The 15,409-nt window shown below is 39.7% G+C and overlaps 2 protein-coding genes across 2 annotated transcripts; both read left to right on the top strand.

Annotated features, from left to right (window-relative positions):
- Positions 1 to 106: 106 nt before the first annotated feature.
- On the top strand, positions 107 to 8,837 carry il1rl1 (interleukin 1 receptor-like 1). The gene is made up of 11 exons (XM_079253731.1): positions 107 to 216; positions 660 to 906; positions 1,017 to 1,200; positions 2,400 to 2,550; positions 3,251 to 3,316; positions 3,816 to 3,942; positions 4,325 to 4,473; positions 4,578 to 4,715; positions 5,144 to 5,308; positions 5,534 to 5,679; positions 8,028 to 8,837. The coding sequence occupies exons 1-11, from the start codon at positions 150 to 152 to the stop codon at positions 8,274 to 8,276; spliced, it is 1,689 nt and encodes a 562-aa protein (XP_079109857.1). The 5' UTR covers positions 107 to 149; the 3' UTR covers positions 8,277 to 8,837.
- Positions 8,838 to 10,501: 1,664 nt separating this feature from the next.
- On the top strand, positions 10,502 to 11,980 carry LOC306766570 (ribosyldihydronicotinamide dehydrogenase [quinone]-like; the record flags this gene model as incomplete). Its single annotated transcript, XM_079254350.1, has 6 exons — positions 10,502 to 10,505; positions 10,601 to 10,768; positions 10,833 to 10,963; positions 11,322 to 11,435; positions 11,500 to 11,601; positions 11,684 to 11,980. The coding sequence occupies 6 exons, from the start codon at positions 10,502 to 10,504 to the stop codon at positions 11,978 to 11,980; spliced, it is 816 nt and encodes a 271-aa protein (XP_079110476.1).
- Between the last annotated feature and the right edge of the window lie 3,429 nt (positions 11,981 to 15,409).

Here is a 15,409-nt window from a genome sequence, read left to right as displayed (position 1 = left end):
TTTCAGATGGAGTTTTCTGTATCAGCACTGGGACGGAGGTTTTCCTGCAGGACTGAGCGTGAATCAATAGGTCCATTTACAAGCACTTGGAGAGTTGCTGATTGCTTCGTAAAGACGCATAACGGTGTGGATTGTATGTCTTTCAGCAAATGGATGCATCCCTGCTTTTCTTCTACATTGCTGCTGGAGTGATGTCCATATCTGAAGTCAGATCAGGTAGTGTGCATATTTTGATGAACACAAACACAGAGCAGTGGACTAAATATTCACTTATAGTGGCTTTAGGACGTTGTTTTCCATAACAGAAGACACACACATTCTTATGATGCAACCAATAAGTGGCATGCACACTATATTACTGGAAATTAGTGGTACAACCACAGTGTATAGTGGAGCGAATACCATTTTGACCACAGTCTCATTTAAAGGAGCCTTGATCCTCTTTCTTGATCCGTCTTAGTTATTAAACATTTATGTCTTTATGTTGCATCCAAGTCTTTGTCTTTTTCTCTCATTAAATTTAAAAATGATTACCTCTGTGTTTAAGAAACCCTTCACTGTTCTGCGTTAGTACTAAAGTACTTCTCATATATCCTGTTTATATATTTTGAAAGTGAACATTTTCCTTTTAACAGTCATCTTCTGTATCTGAATTTCAGAGGCACCAGAGTCTGAATGCTATCAAACAGAATTAGAAACATTTCATCTCATTGAAGGTGAAGCGTTTTACTTTGAGCCTTTCACTCTGGAAAGCCCTGATGTTCCTGACGAAGAGTTTACATGGTACAAAAACAGCTCTCCGTTTGAGAATATCACCACCGATGAGAATGACGACATACATTACCATGGCGGAGGCCTCTTTTTCTTAAATGTGAAGGCTGCTGATTCTGGCATTTACATCGCTAAGTAAGAACACTTCTTTCTAATTTATCCGGTGACATGGCATGCTCTTGTGTTTCAGGCTCTGAAATCTAGTCTTTTCTTTGAGATAATCCGGTAAAATGTGTCTCTTACAGTCACACAGAGTCTTCAGGGGAATGCACCATCTACCGAGTAAAAGTTGAAGTCTACAGTGCAAACTATCAAGGGAAATTGAACTATTCAAGTATTGAAAACTCTCACGTAAATAAAAACATTCCATGTCCACAGCCTATCCAGACAACATGTGAAAACTTCAAGGGAAACTATACCTGGTACAAGGTAAGGCAGCCTGTGGTTATAGCGACACCTGCTGTCTGTGTTAGTGAATAGCAGTTAAGTTTTAGCTTCTTATACAGGAGTGGGCGATTCCGGTCTTCGAGGGCCGCAGTCCTGCAAGTGTTAGGAGTTTCCCTGCTGCAACACACCTGATTCAAATCAGTGGCTAAGCAGCAGACTAATGCAGATTTTAATGTTAAGCTCTGCACTGGTCTGATCATTGGGTGTGATGTGTGTCAGGTGTGTTGCAGCAGGGAAACTTGCAGAACTACGGCCCTCGAAGGCTAAAGTTACCCAACCCTGTTCTAATAATCAAAAACTTTAATATTTTTGCAAACTTGTTTACAAAATTATTTAGGTTTATTTAGATGATGATCATATTTTATAAACAAAGATTGCTGAGAGCATTAGTGTCACTTCACCTGCAGTCAGCAAAGGCAAACAAAACCAAAACAGGCCACAACTGAGGCAAAGCTGACACAGAATGAGGGCTGCTGATGGGTGGATATATGTATGACTGATGATGAGGGCCTGACATTACAGTAAATGGGAGAATTGGCAAGCACAAACTTCATTTATTTCATGTGGCTGTGGAGAAATCCACATTCTGCTCTGTTAACTGCTTTTGCAAATATAACATTTGTATTTTTTTTTATTCCTTAACCAATCAAATAGAATTAAATAAAATTTTAGCAGCTGCATCATTAACTACATTATTTTAAAGATATAAAGTTGTGACTTTCTGCTCTGATTAAGGTCTTCATTAATTTGATCTTATCTTAAAAAGTACTGCAAGATATGTGGACATTTCTGGAAATTTATAGATGAAATCCTCTGAAAACTGAAGTATTGTTTACTTAAAACTATAGATATAATTATTTCATCTCACAGAAATCACTTTTAGCAGATTGTTTATGATCATTTTTACGCCAAGATGCATATCAAATTATTTTTTTAATATTCATACATGCTGAATTTGTTAATTGGGAAATTTACTTGTTACTCGAACAATAATATCAGTTTATTTTATTTTATTTACAATATTTATTCAGTTTAGACCAACATGCAACTCTATATTGATATAAAAATGGAGAAAAGATGGTGCATGGGAACGAGAAACAGTTTTTTTTCTTTATGAAATGATTATTGCTTTTCCCATTTGTCGTCTCTCTTTCTGACATTTGTGGTTTGTGATGATTCAGGATGGGCATCTTCTTCCAGGAAACCATTTCAACAATGTGTGGGTGACTGAGGCGACCAAAGATGATGAAGGCATCTACACTTGCGTATGCACCTGGACACATGATCACAGGGTGTACAACTCTTCAGCAACCAGGGAGCTAATTCTACAAAGTAATTCTACTGTTTGTCCCTAAGGCAACAAGGAAACATAGAAGGAAATGACCAGCCACTCCTCATTAGACAGGTCTCTTCTCAGACTGGTCCTAAAGTCTCTGACACTTCTTAAGACATTGATTTTATACATTCATTTATTTAATTACTTTATTGTGTCTATTTTTAATCACATCATTAAATATAAATATGTCTTATTTTGTTATTTTATGCTTTGTGTTTTAAGCTACTTGTATTTTGTAATGAGATTGTTGTAAAGTACTTTGGTCCTTTTTGCGTTTTAAAATGGTAACTATTGAACTTGGATTGGATATCCATGTCTCCACAAAGGAAAGAAATGGAAGCAAAATAAAAAAATAAATACAGTGGAACATACAGAAGGATTAAGATATAGAGGGGAAAAAAAAAAAAAAAAAAAAAAAAAAAAAAATATATATATATATATATATATATATATATATATATATATATATATATATATATATATATATATATATATATATGTATATATATGTATATATATGTGTGTGTGTGTGTGTGTGTGTGTGTGTGATAATAGATAAGAAGAAAATATCTATGTATTGAAAAGAGATAGAAATATAGTTACTGATACAGATAAAAATAGATAATGAAAGTTGTAGATAGACAGATGACCAGAATGGAGACCTAATCGCTTTGCTATCTTTCTGCTTTCCTACAGAAATAAGGGTCCATACTAATGTGGAAATCATCTCTCCAACTAATGAGGAGCAGTATGCTGACGAAGGTAGCAAATTTTACCCAACGGCCATCATACAGTCACAAATTTAAGGCTTGTCATATCCAAGTTTGAATAAATTGGCACCATCTTTTTAGTTGTTTTAATGCAGGGGTGTCCAGCTCCTGGCCTCCACGGCCACAATCCTGCAGGTTTTCTGTATATCCCTGCTTTAGCACACCTCACTCAAATGAATCAGTCACTGTGCAGAACTTCATTGGCTGCTGGATCCAAATAATGTAAGCCAGGTGTGTTGGAAAAGAGACACATGAAAAAACTGCAGGACAGTGACACTCAAGGACACTTTGGACACCCTTGTTTTAATATGTTGGACATTACATGTGTGTGGCAGTTCCAACTCCCTGCAGCTGTCTGATCGTCCTCTTTCTGACAAGGCTCAATAAAAGCGATTAGGAACTGTTGCCGGGACTCTATGAAGATCTTGAAACTTGAAGTTGTGCAAATGCACAGTCAACGTCAAACCTCTCATTCATTCTGTCTTTTTCAGGCTTTAACGTCAAGTTGAATTGCTCAGTTTTATGTGGGATAAATGCAAAAAAATACTGTGAGGCAAGCTGGTATATCAATGGGGAGCAGCTCAACCAGAGGGATGGTTACAATCAAAAGACCAACATGTAAGTAAGCAAATCTCATTCCTCTCCTATCATTCGGTGAGATGTAAAACCAGAGCATAGACACATTAACAAGGAGTCTCATGGAGGAATGGGAACATTTTTGCCACCGAGATGCAAAGACATTTCACTTTGTTGAACCATTTATTTCACTGCTAAAAACATAAGCAGTCAATGTCTTGAGAAATCATGTGCCATTTGCCTAGAGTCAGAGTATTTAAAAACTATTCTGAAGTATTTAACAGAGTATGTTTGGAATACAAGGGGAAACGTTTTACATTCACATCATCTGATTATAAAATGGAAAGGATCTTCTTACTCTTGCCAACCAACAGCAACATTTGATCTTCTTTTTCAGTTAACTAAAATTTATGTCCTTTGACAGAGCAATTGAGAACAGTACAATGAAGACCACCTGCACCAACATCCTTACCATCGAAAAAGTGTCAGCTGAAGATTTCCAACACAAGTTTACATGCGTTGGTTTGGGCTTGTACAGTGTCGAAAATGCTACTTTAACTCTCAAGCGAAAAGGTCAGTGGCCAAGTAGTTCTCCATTTGGCCTTATTAACACAACAAATGACTGACTGTAAATGTTTTATGGTATTTGTTGACAATATGCTCTTTTTTTTTTCTAGAGTCAGTCTTTCCACTTATCACTGGAACAGTGTGTGTGTTGTTAATCTGTGTGTTTGCCGCTGTGCTGGTCAAGTATTATGCGATTGATCTCGCTCTGATGTTCAGACCCTACTTCCTGCTGGACAGCCACGACAACGGTAGAGAGTAAAGGATTCTTCTTTCAAACAAATAAGACAATATATAATCCACATAAAGCAATCAATGGTGGGTAGGGGATGCTTTATCAGCCACGTGCCGTGAGCTCTAGGGTGAGATCAGGAATTTGGCTGCATTTGTACAAATCGAAGGGGAATAATGTCTTACCTGTGGGTCACTTACTATAGTGCCGATGAGTTCATTTAATTTAATTTGCTGCATTCTTTATCTCCAAAACGTTTTCAACCATTTCAAGTCACTTTATTTCAGTGTGTGTTTACTTCTGCTCGTTTGTTGCATTTTGCTGTGTAAAAGTGGCTTCAGGAATGTACATAATAAATGTCATTGAGCCATCAAAACGAGTCACTAACATGTATTTTTAGGTCATTTAATAAACTTCTTATATGATAAGCTTATTTGTGTTTCTCAGATGCAAGATTATACGACGCTTATGTGGTTTACCAATCACAGAGCATGGACAAAGCCACAGAGGACCAACTTTCCAACTTTGTCACAAAGATTTTACCCTCTGTGCTCGAGGACAAGTGTGGATATCGGCTCTTCATCCAAGGGAGAGATGACATACCAGGGGAAGGTAAACGTTTCATCTCGTCTCCTTTAGTTTGGGCATCATTCTTCTAATTGTTTTAGACAATGAATGAAGGACACCAATGTCATAGAAAAATATAAATATTACATTCCCTTTTCTCATTTTCCTTTTACTCTTTTGAATATTCCTATCAGCATTTAATTTAAAGGACTAAAAATAAGAAGCCACTATGTATAGACTATCATTAAGATGTTTGGTCTGATCCAACAGATCGTCTGGTGAAGGTGGAGGAATGCATGAGGCAGAGCAGGAGGCTGCTGGTCATCCTCACTCCAAGCGTAGGGTCAGAACCTGAGATCACAGACAAATGTCTTACTTCACCTGAAACCTCAGTCATAGGGGGCTTTGACTGGCAGGTAAAGTTTTAAACCATGCATGTTTTGGTATACTGACATGTAAGCAACTAACACAAATTAATTCTCTGTTTTAAGTTCAAGGATTGTTAGCAAGCAGCAACCTCGGGCAGTTAAAAGTGAAGCCTATGCAGAAGTGCCCAATATTGCAGTTCCCCCCTTATCCACTAGGGGCTCCAAAACAGAGCAAATCCTCATAGACTCCCATGTTCAAAAAGACCAACTTCACAGCAGAAATAAACATGTTTACAGCCTGGTATAGGAAAACAGTTTAGGTTTAATAGGTCAGATTTACTTTCATGACAACTGTGGGGGGAGTGATTTTTTTTTTTATACTCCTCCACTAAAGTAATTTAATCTCAGAATTTGGCTTAATTAGGGACATGCCCTTTTGATTGACAGGTACCCAATCTCCCACTGCAAGCAGGCAGAATGTAGCACAACCACAGTTTTTAAATGGTTAACGGTGTGATTTAGCTGGTTAGATAGATAGATAGATAGATAGATAGATAGATAGATAGATAGATAGATAGGACTTTATTCATCCCTAAAAGGGAAATTCAAATTGTCTGGTGACTCAATAAAACACTAAAACACTCACTCTTCCACCTCTCAGTGCGTATTAAACATAAATAAATAATTGCTCAGACAGACATAGGTTAAAAACTCATTAAAAACACAGTAAAAACAGCATAAGCCACTCTCCCTTGTAGATGCATGTACATGTGGGGGTACAATTCAGGAGGTTTTATTATATAGTCTGATGGCCGTGGGAATGAAAGATCTCCTGAAACGCTCTGTTCTGCAGCGTGGCAAGAGAAATCGACTGCTGCGGTTGCTCCTTTGCTCCCACAGGAATCCATGGAGAGGGTGTTTGCTGTTATCCAATATTGTTCTCAGTTTATTCAGCGTGAGTCTCTCCACTACTGTTCCCAGAGAGTCCAGTCTCCTACCCAGCACTGAGCCCCCCTTTTTGACTAGTCTCTCCAGCCTCTTGCAGTTTCTGTCAGTAAGGCTGTGCCCCCAGCACACCGCAGCATAAAAGAGAGAACTGGCCACCACTGATTGATAGAACAATCTCCTGTTAGCTCTGTTAGCTCTTAGCTGCAGGCAGGTGGGAGTTTGATACATGTCAATCATCCACCCCCACGCTCACAACCCCCCTCTCAGCTCTACCTTTTGGGCCATTCTTGTGTTTTCTGGGAGAGACAGCATGCATGAAACTGCCAAGATGGCTATGGTATGAATCGCCCAATGAGCTTCAACCTACGTGTTGTCATTCGTCGCCATCTTTGTCATTTGTGTCGTCTCTAATGGAAAATTTAAAAAAATGGGCAAAGAGGTAGAGCTGAGAGGGGAGTTGTGAGCATGGGGGTGGATGACTGATATCTAGTGAGCTCTGACCTGCCTGTAGCTAACAGGAGCAAACCAGCTAATGGAGGTAAAGGGGCTTAAGTTAAGTCACACTACTGACCAGCTAAAAACTGTGGTTGTTCTACATTCTTCCTTCTTGAAGCGGGATATCGGACACCTGTCAATGAAAAAGACACATCCCTAAATATGCTGAATTTTGAGTTTAAATTACTTCTAAACAGAGAAGTTATAAAAAAAAATTCACTTTCCCCTACAGTTGTTATAAAGGCAAACTTAACCTACTAAACCTGAAATGGATCTTTGTACCAGGCCGTAAACATGTTTGTTTCTGCTGTGAAGTCTTTTAACATGGAAGTCTTTGAGGATTTGCTCTGTTTTGGAGCCCCTAGTGGATGAGGGGGGAACTGCAATATTTGGCGTCACATAGGCCTCAGTTGTAACGCCTGGAAGTTGCCACTTGATATACAGCCTGTGATTGTTGCACAATCAGACTTAAATGATTGGTTACAACAATTTAGCAGGAATCAATGTTAACTTGGTAAATTTGGAGAAAAGAAACTGCAGTTGATACATCTTTAAGATTTTTTTTTGGTTATTTTTGCTCATGATTGATCTTGATATTTATTTTACAATACAATACATACATACAATACATAAATTTTATATTGACTCAGCCACTTTATCAGGTAATTGCTAACACAGTTGCTTGTTAACACAGAATCAAACAATCACATGACAATATTTAGTCATGCAGGCTGGTCAAGATAGCTTGCTGAAGCTTGAAGTTGGCATCAGAACAGGAAACAAAGGGAATATAAGTGACAACATGGCATTAGTTGATGGTGCCTCATGGACTAGTCTGAATGTGCATCTCACCAAATACTTACATGTGTGAAAATATTTGTTCAAGCTGTTGACATTTCAATGAATATTATGTAAAAGTCATGGACAGAAAATGTTTGATCCTTTTTGTTCAGGTTGGGCTTCACCATGCACTGGTCCAGAGAGAGATGAGTGTGATTCTGATCGAGCTGAGGGACATGGGAGCTAAAGGGTACACACACCTTCCCCCTGGCTTACAGCACCTGATCCGTGAAAGTGCTCCCATCAGGTGGCCGGAGGGCTCGCAGCGGGCCTCAGCTTGGAGCTCTACTTTTTGGAAAAGAGTGCGATACTTGATGCCTGTCAAACCTGCCAAAAAATGTGCATTCTCTGCTGTTGTCTGACACTTTGTTTAATTGTATTTTTATTTGTGCGCAAGAAGGATGTAAATATGTACAGAGCTTCCTGTGGTTTTTAGATTCTTTGCCTCTGTTACTCTGTTGCTTGTCCTCCATGTAGGTTAAAAGACAGATTTTTAAAGGCAGAATAAAGAATAAAATGAAGATATTTTCCTTAAGCTTTCACATTCAACACATATTCAGATATTTTGTTTCTTCTTCTTGTACAGTTTGTGTTTGCATGCAGGAAATCACATTACCAACAGACATGTCTTTAAACATTTCAGCTGTCTGAATCCTTTTAGTTTGTAAGTTTGAGCAGCTTCATGTCGTATTTTTATATACAGCAAAGTTTGGTTTGGAAGAACTCCATGTTGTCACTTCTTGTGTTATTTAGATGTTTTGTACAATATTTCTTTTCAAGAATCTGTTCATGTAAATACATTTATAATTAATCAGCATCATCACTGTTAAAATTTTTTTAGAAAAGTTGTGTCAGTGACTGTATGAAGACCTTTTTGGTCCTTATTCTTCTTTGCACAAGTTGTTTGAATCTCTCTCATCAAGTGGTACATGCTCGCATACAGGGATCTGGTCCTCGTGGTATTAGACGTTTTCTTGCTGCAACACACCCGATTAAAATGAACGTGTCATTAACAGACTTGTGCAGGAAAAGACAACAACCTGTTACAGAATGATTTTATTTTCATAAGGTGTGTTGCAGTTGGGAAACATCTACACCAGGGGTGGGCAACTCCGGTCCTCGAGGGCCGCAGTCCTACAAGTGTTGGGAGTTTCCCTGCAGCAAATCAGCTGCAGCAAATCAGTGGGTAATTAGCAGACTAGTGTAGTTGGATGTCAGGCTCTGCAGCAGTCTGCTAATCAAGTCTGATGTGAATCAGCTGTGTTGAAGCAGGGAAACTCCCAACACTTGTAGGACTGCGGCCCTCGAGGACCGGATTTGCCCACCCCTGATCTACACACTGCAGGACCGAAGCTGCTGATCGCTGCCAGTCATTGGCTTGTCACATCACGACAGCTTAACAGCGTTTTGTGTTTAATTACCTCATTATTTCATAAGTTTTTGGCTTTTTTTGTTTTGTTTTTTTTCTAAGTGAATGCAACACTGCTGTATAAACATGGTTTTATATAAAATACAAAAAGGGAAACAAAGTGTAAGTTTGTCTGAATTGGGGAGGAACATTAAGCAGCTGATGGCTTTTTTGCTCTTTGTAATCTGCACAGAAACACATAAATAGCAGCACAAGGCTTGTGAATATTTAAGGCTCCCAAAATGTATAAAGCATATTAAACACTGTTTACACAGTCCAGGGCAGTGATTTTTTTTCTAATTGTAAAAACACAATCAGGTGAGAACCATTAGTCAGTACTTTATACCTCTAAAGGCACCTTCTTACATAAAAATAAAAGTGCGTCAATTTGGTTTGACATCTCAGAAAATGCAGATTACAGCTATTACCAATTTCACGCCCTTGGGTGTTTTTTTCCCCCGATTTATGATTGTTCATTTCTGTAGAAGTCAGCGAATGTCCACAGTATGTGTTAGAAACATGTGACCAGAGAATGTTTTTACTTCAGCAATTGAGATGAAAACCAATAATATGATATTCATCAGGTAATGAACCACACGTCTTCATGGTCCAAAAAGCCTTTTCTGATGTAAAACATTCCCATATATCAAGCTTCCAAATTTCTGGGATCACATTGATCCTGACAACCCACCCTGTCTGGCAATGTGCTTCAGGTAGGAGGAGAGGAGGTTTAATTCAGTTATCTGTGCTGAAAGGCTTAAAGCAAAACTTGCATCTGTCTTTCTGGAATGGAGAATCCAAACTTTCCCTCATCTTAGGTTTAAATAACTCAGACTTTCAACATGACCTGCTTTCTTTAAGCTTCGAAGTAGAATATGTGAAAGAGTACCATTAAAACTTTTTCTTGAGCTTAAAAATAGATAAATTACAGTTTCCTCTCAGTGAGGTACAGCATGTTTGATGACAAAGGATTTTCCATTTTTATCATGAAATCACAAGTAGTTTCCCAATTAAACTACTGCGGTTGCAGCTGATCTACTGACCCTGATTGGTAAATGACAACACCTGAGAGAGGTTGAAGAGTAGATAAGGACAGCTTGCGGAGCTTTTCAGTAGGATGTGCCTCAGTGAACCAGCTGACTGTAGAGTTCATCATCCATAGCTGAGACCCATTTCAGGATGGGTGAGTGGTTTCTGGGACTTTTCTTGCACTTTTAAAGCATCTAACTGACCTGAAAGACTAAGTTTTAATCTTTTTTTTTAATTCTCTCATTTTAGAAGCCAAGAAAGTCTTGATCGTGTTTGCCCACCAGAGCTCAGGATCATTCACTGCTTCAGCCAAGAATGCTGCTGTGGAGGTGTTGACAGCTCAGGGCTGCACAGTGGAAGTTTCTGACTTGTATGCCATGAACTTCAAAGCTGCTGCTACAGTTGAGGACATCAAAGGTATTTTCTATTAGGTTGGTGTCTTTTTATTTTATATATTTGTTTTTAACACTCTATTTTAAAGGTGATATCAAGGAAGCTGAGAACTTCAATTACTTGAAGGAGACCAGACTGGCATGGGAGGAGAAGAGGCTGTCAGATGACATCACTAAGGAGCAGGCCAAGCTCACTCAAGCAGACCTTGTCATCTTTCAGGTATAAGAACTTGCATAACACTTCAGTCATGCTGAGCTCTCCAAAGTGCTTTACAGTACATGCCAGGCACCCATTTACATGCATGCACTTGTACACCAATAGGGGACTATTCAGGATTCAGCATGTAGTCAGGGTAAGCCTGGAATTGATCTTTGGATGTTTCTGGTTGAGGAAAAACTCCAACTTTTTTTTTTTTTTTTTTTTTTTTTTTTTTTTTTTTTTTTTTTTAAAAAGTAGGGAAAGACATGCTGTTTACCACTGGGTCTCCAGTTCAACTGGAGGGATTGTCTGTGGCAGTCATACTCTGCTACACTTGCTGCCCTCACCTTTCATGCTAACTTTTGACCTTCTTTCCCAGTTCCCCATGTACTGGTTTAGTGTTCCTGGAATCCTAAAGGGCTGGTTCGATCGTGTGCTCACAAGTGGATTTGCCTTCTCCCAGGAGAAGCTGTACAGTCAGGGAGTCTTTACGGTAAGGGCTCAGTCAGGACTCTGGCATCTGGATCTTGTGGCTTCAACTTGTGGTTTTGTTTTAGGACAAGAAGGCCATGCTGTCCTTTACCACTGGGTCTCTTGAATCAATGTTTAGTCCTACTGGTGTCAATGGGGACATGAACGTTACGTTGTGGCCACTGCAGGTACAGATCTGGTATAAACTGGGCTGGCTGTGACCAAATGTCGTCATGGGACCATATTGACATGAATTTTCTGTCTCTGCAGAATGGCATCCTGCACTACTGTGGCTTCCAGGTTCTGGCCCCCCAGATCTTCTGGGCTCCCTCTAGTGCGTCCCCTGAAGTTCGCCAGTCCATGCTGGAGGGCTGGCGTACGCGGCTGCAAGGCCTACGAGAGGAGAAGCCACTGTCCTTCATTCCCTTGGATTGCTTTGACAAAAAGTGCTTCCAGCTGAAGCCTGACGTCCAGGAGAAACATGCCAACAAGGAGTTTGGCATGACTGTAGGCACCCACATGGGCAAGGCACCACCTCCCCACAGCCAGATGAAGGCTGGATGCTGAAGATTTGGTCTCTGGATGAATAAAAGCTGGTTCATTCTGATGTGGCTGTGTATTTGGATTATCCATAAAGTCGGGGGGGGGGGGGGGGGTTAAAATGTTGTTCAGTTAAGGGTCAAGACCTGGTGCCTATACCACCAGGTAAGTGGTGGGGTACATTTCTATAACAGGTGGTTAAATTGCTGGATTAATACAGTGAACTGGAATGTTCAGGAGACTGAGCTTTGTTTGCATTTACAAGTTGCTGTGGTAACTTTAGTCGATTGTGCTCCATGTCTGGCCAAAAAAAAGGCCATTAAAGCTGCAGAGCTGCTGATCCAATTTGGATAAAGAAACAGAGTTCTGGAAGAAGCTGTTCTGAAGGAGGATGGGTTTTTCTCTTTCCTGGGTTCCCCACCCTTTTATCTTAACTGCACTTCAGTCCTTAGTCATGCATACTTTCAGCTTTATAGTACAATGTCAGCTGCCAGTACTGCAGGTGATAGAATATTTTTGCAAGTATTTATGAAGCCTTTTCCACATACTGTATGAAAACTTAATATGAATTTCTTTTTTTTTTTTTTTTTGGACTGAGCTTAACTGGGGGGGGGGGGGGGGCTGATTAAGTGTAATCTTGAACAAACTTAGTTTCTATTGTAGCAATCTGTCAGATGTGGACCTGACTTGTTTCGATAACCCTTTTGATTCAGCTGAAAAGTCCAACTTCTCCTATTTTACCACAATTGAATCCTCCAGGAACAAGTAAATTAAATATCAGCCTCACCTGAGAGTCGGGGGTGTTCACCTCTGGTCCTAAAAAGGCCAGAATCCTCCAGGTTTTCTATGCATCTCTGCGCAAACACACCTGACTCAAATCAGTCATTGTGCAGAATACATGGAAAACCTTGAGGACCGGCTTTGGACTCGACCTGGATTAAGAAAAAGCTAATGACGGCGTGTAAAAATCCACTTCAGATGGTGGGGATTGTGCGGAGAGTTTCGTATTTTGGCCACTAGGTGGAGCCGTTTAGGCAGAAAAACGGAAGCGCTCCGTGTTCCGTCATTCAGAACTTTTTCCGTCTCGGTCATGACGAGAGCAGCTGATTTTCCACCAGCAGCTGGCACAGACAGGTCAGTCTTCTTGCTCCTTTTGTATGGGATGGAAAACCAAGTCTAGACTGGTTGGATGTCAAGTAACAGTAAGTCGAGAACAATCGTTTGTTTATAAATTCACACACAACTGTTGTATGTTACATGGTAAAACATGTTCTTAATAAAAACAGGTTTAAAGAAATGGTTTTAAAGAAACACAAACATGTTAAATGGATTACTGCCTGAAGTCAAACTTTTTACTTAATGAGTCATGAATATATTTGTATAATGTAAGCCATTGAACACATTTAGTTTGCTTATTTCTTTGCAAGCACACACGTGAATTACTGCCTACCTACCTGTGCACATGTAAATCAGATATCTTGGCAGTTACACAAAAATTCTGGCTTTTCAGCAAGTTTTCAAATTCTTTAATCAGCTGAAGCAGCTCTCGTTCTCGAAGGCGATTGATGTGTAATTTCAGTAACTGACAGAAAGCTGACAACCTTTAAAAGCTGCTAAAGTCATGACCCACACCTTGTTTCTCTGTCAGGAAAATGAGAAATATATGCAGTAATAAATGGAAAACAAAGTTTGTAAAATCCCAACAAGGTAAAAAGTTATTTTGTCAGACATTCATTTTTAGACAGAATCTGAAACTTTTTCTTCAAGGTTTTTATTTATTTCTGTAGTTCTCAGGAATAGTTCTCCAGGCTTCTTGAGGACTTTCCAAAGCATTTTGTATGTTGGCTGACCTTTGTTCTGTACTCTGTCCAGATGATCCCACTCTGCTTCAATAATTGTGCTCTGGGGAGGATTTGTACCCTGTAAAACACGTTGCAGCTGATTTTCAATTCAGTTCTTGTGTCATTTGGCATACTTCAGCCTTTTCTCCTTGGTTTCCTTGACAATGACGTCTTCGCAGCCACCCTTCCATAAAAACCACATCTGATGTCAACAGAAACATCGCTCACATCATGCTTAAAGTCTTTCTTGGATGCTCGCTGTTTCAAGGCACTTCTTTCAGATGTAAATCTGCTGTCGACAGTTGCTAGTACTGCACCTCTACTTGTGGCCTTCACTTGTCCAATATACAGGATTATCCCATAGACACATTTAGAGGAATTGGAAAATGATGTCCTTTTGATAGTAACAATTTGCAGAAAGATCTTATTTTAACTCAGTTTTTTGCCAAGTGGTCTATGTCAACACAACTCTGACTCACCTTGAGCTAGGTGCTTTTGTGGATTAATTTTAGACAAACAAGCGGTTAAGAAAATGGATGGATGGATGAGGTACCAGAAGTAGACTAAAAGACAAGAGAAAAAGCAGCTTCTCCATATGTCTGTTTTGTAAAACCTCCATAAATCCTGAACCTCAAAACTACTATAGAAAGATAATATAGTGAAATCTTGTAAAGAGGTTTGGCTCAAGAGTTTTTGAGACTACAATATTAAGATATCAGATTATAAAAATGTATTATAATCTGGAACATTAATGTTTTTGTGGTGTTGTGGTGTAATCCAAGTCTGGACTCTGCATTTGCATCAATGTGCGCTCTGCATATGTTTTCATGTGCCCTTTTACCTCCTTTTTTCTCCTGCTGCAGCAAGCTGCAGACATGACTGTCGCTGCTGGTCAGGTCAGGATATTCTTGTGTGTGTGTGTGTGTGTGTGTTCATGTGTCAGCAGGAGCAGGGCTCCTCGGCACACTCCCACTGAAAAGGCAGGGGGATGGGAGGGGCAGGAGGTGGCTGGATGACGTTTGGCCCGGCAGCTGGGAGCTGCTCTGTGTCTTTGTTCTTCTGTGACCCTGCTGACCCGGCACTCGCCCTGATGTCACACACACACACTTTCACACACCTGCACATGGTCACATGACCTCTAATGTGCACATACAAGTGTATATGGAAACCTAGATGTTTGCTGAAGTGCACCAGCACACACACACACACACACACACACACACACACACACACACACACACGTTTAATAGGCCACGTCCTGGGGGGACGATCTATCATGACTTAATTAGAGAGCTGTGAATGTGTGTGTGTGTGTGTGTGTGTGTGTGTGTGTGTGTGTGTGTGTGTGTGTGTGTGTGTGTGTGTGTGTGTGTGTGTCTAACTATATATAAACGTCAGAAAGTTTTCCAGCAGAGCTACTTATCTGCTTCCATTTCCTCACATTATATCATCAAAATCCATCCAAGGATAAATTATATTTTCTCTTTCCACTATGTTGTAAAACATTGAAAATTTTGGGATAATACTAAAAATTCACAATGTTCTGATACAAAAAAAAAAAACTGTGGCTTAACAGGAACCTTTGTGATATTATACCTGGAACATGAACTGATCT

This window comes from Telmatherina bonti, assembly GCF_933228915.1.
Source record: "Telmatherina bonti genome assembly, chromosome: 15".
Taxonomy (NCBI): Eukaryota; Metazoa; Chordata; class Actinopteri; order Atheriniformes; family Telmatherinidae; genus Telmatherina; species Telmatherina bonti.
The sequence above is the reverse complement of the archived record's forward strand: the minus strand, read 5'-3'. Positions and strand labels throughout refer to the sequence as shown.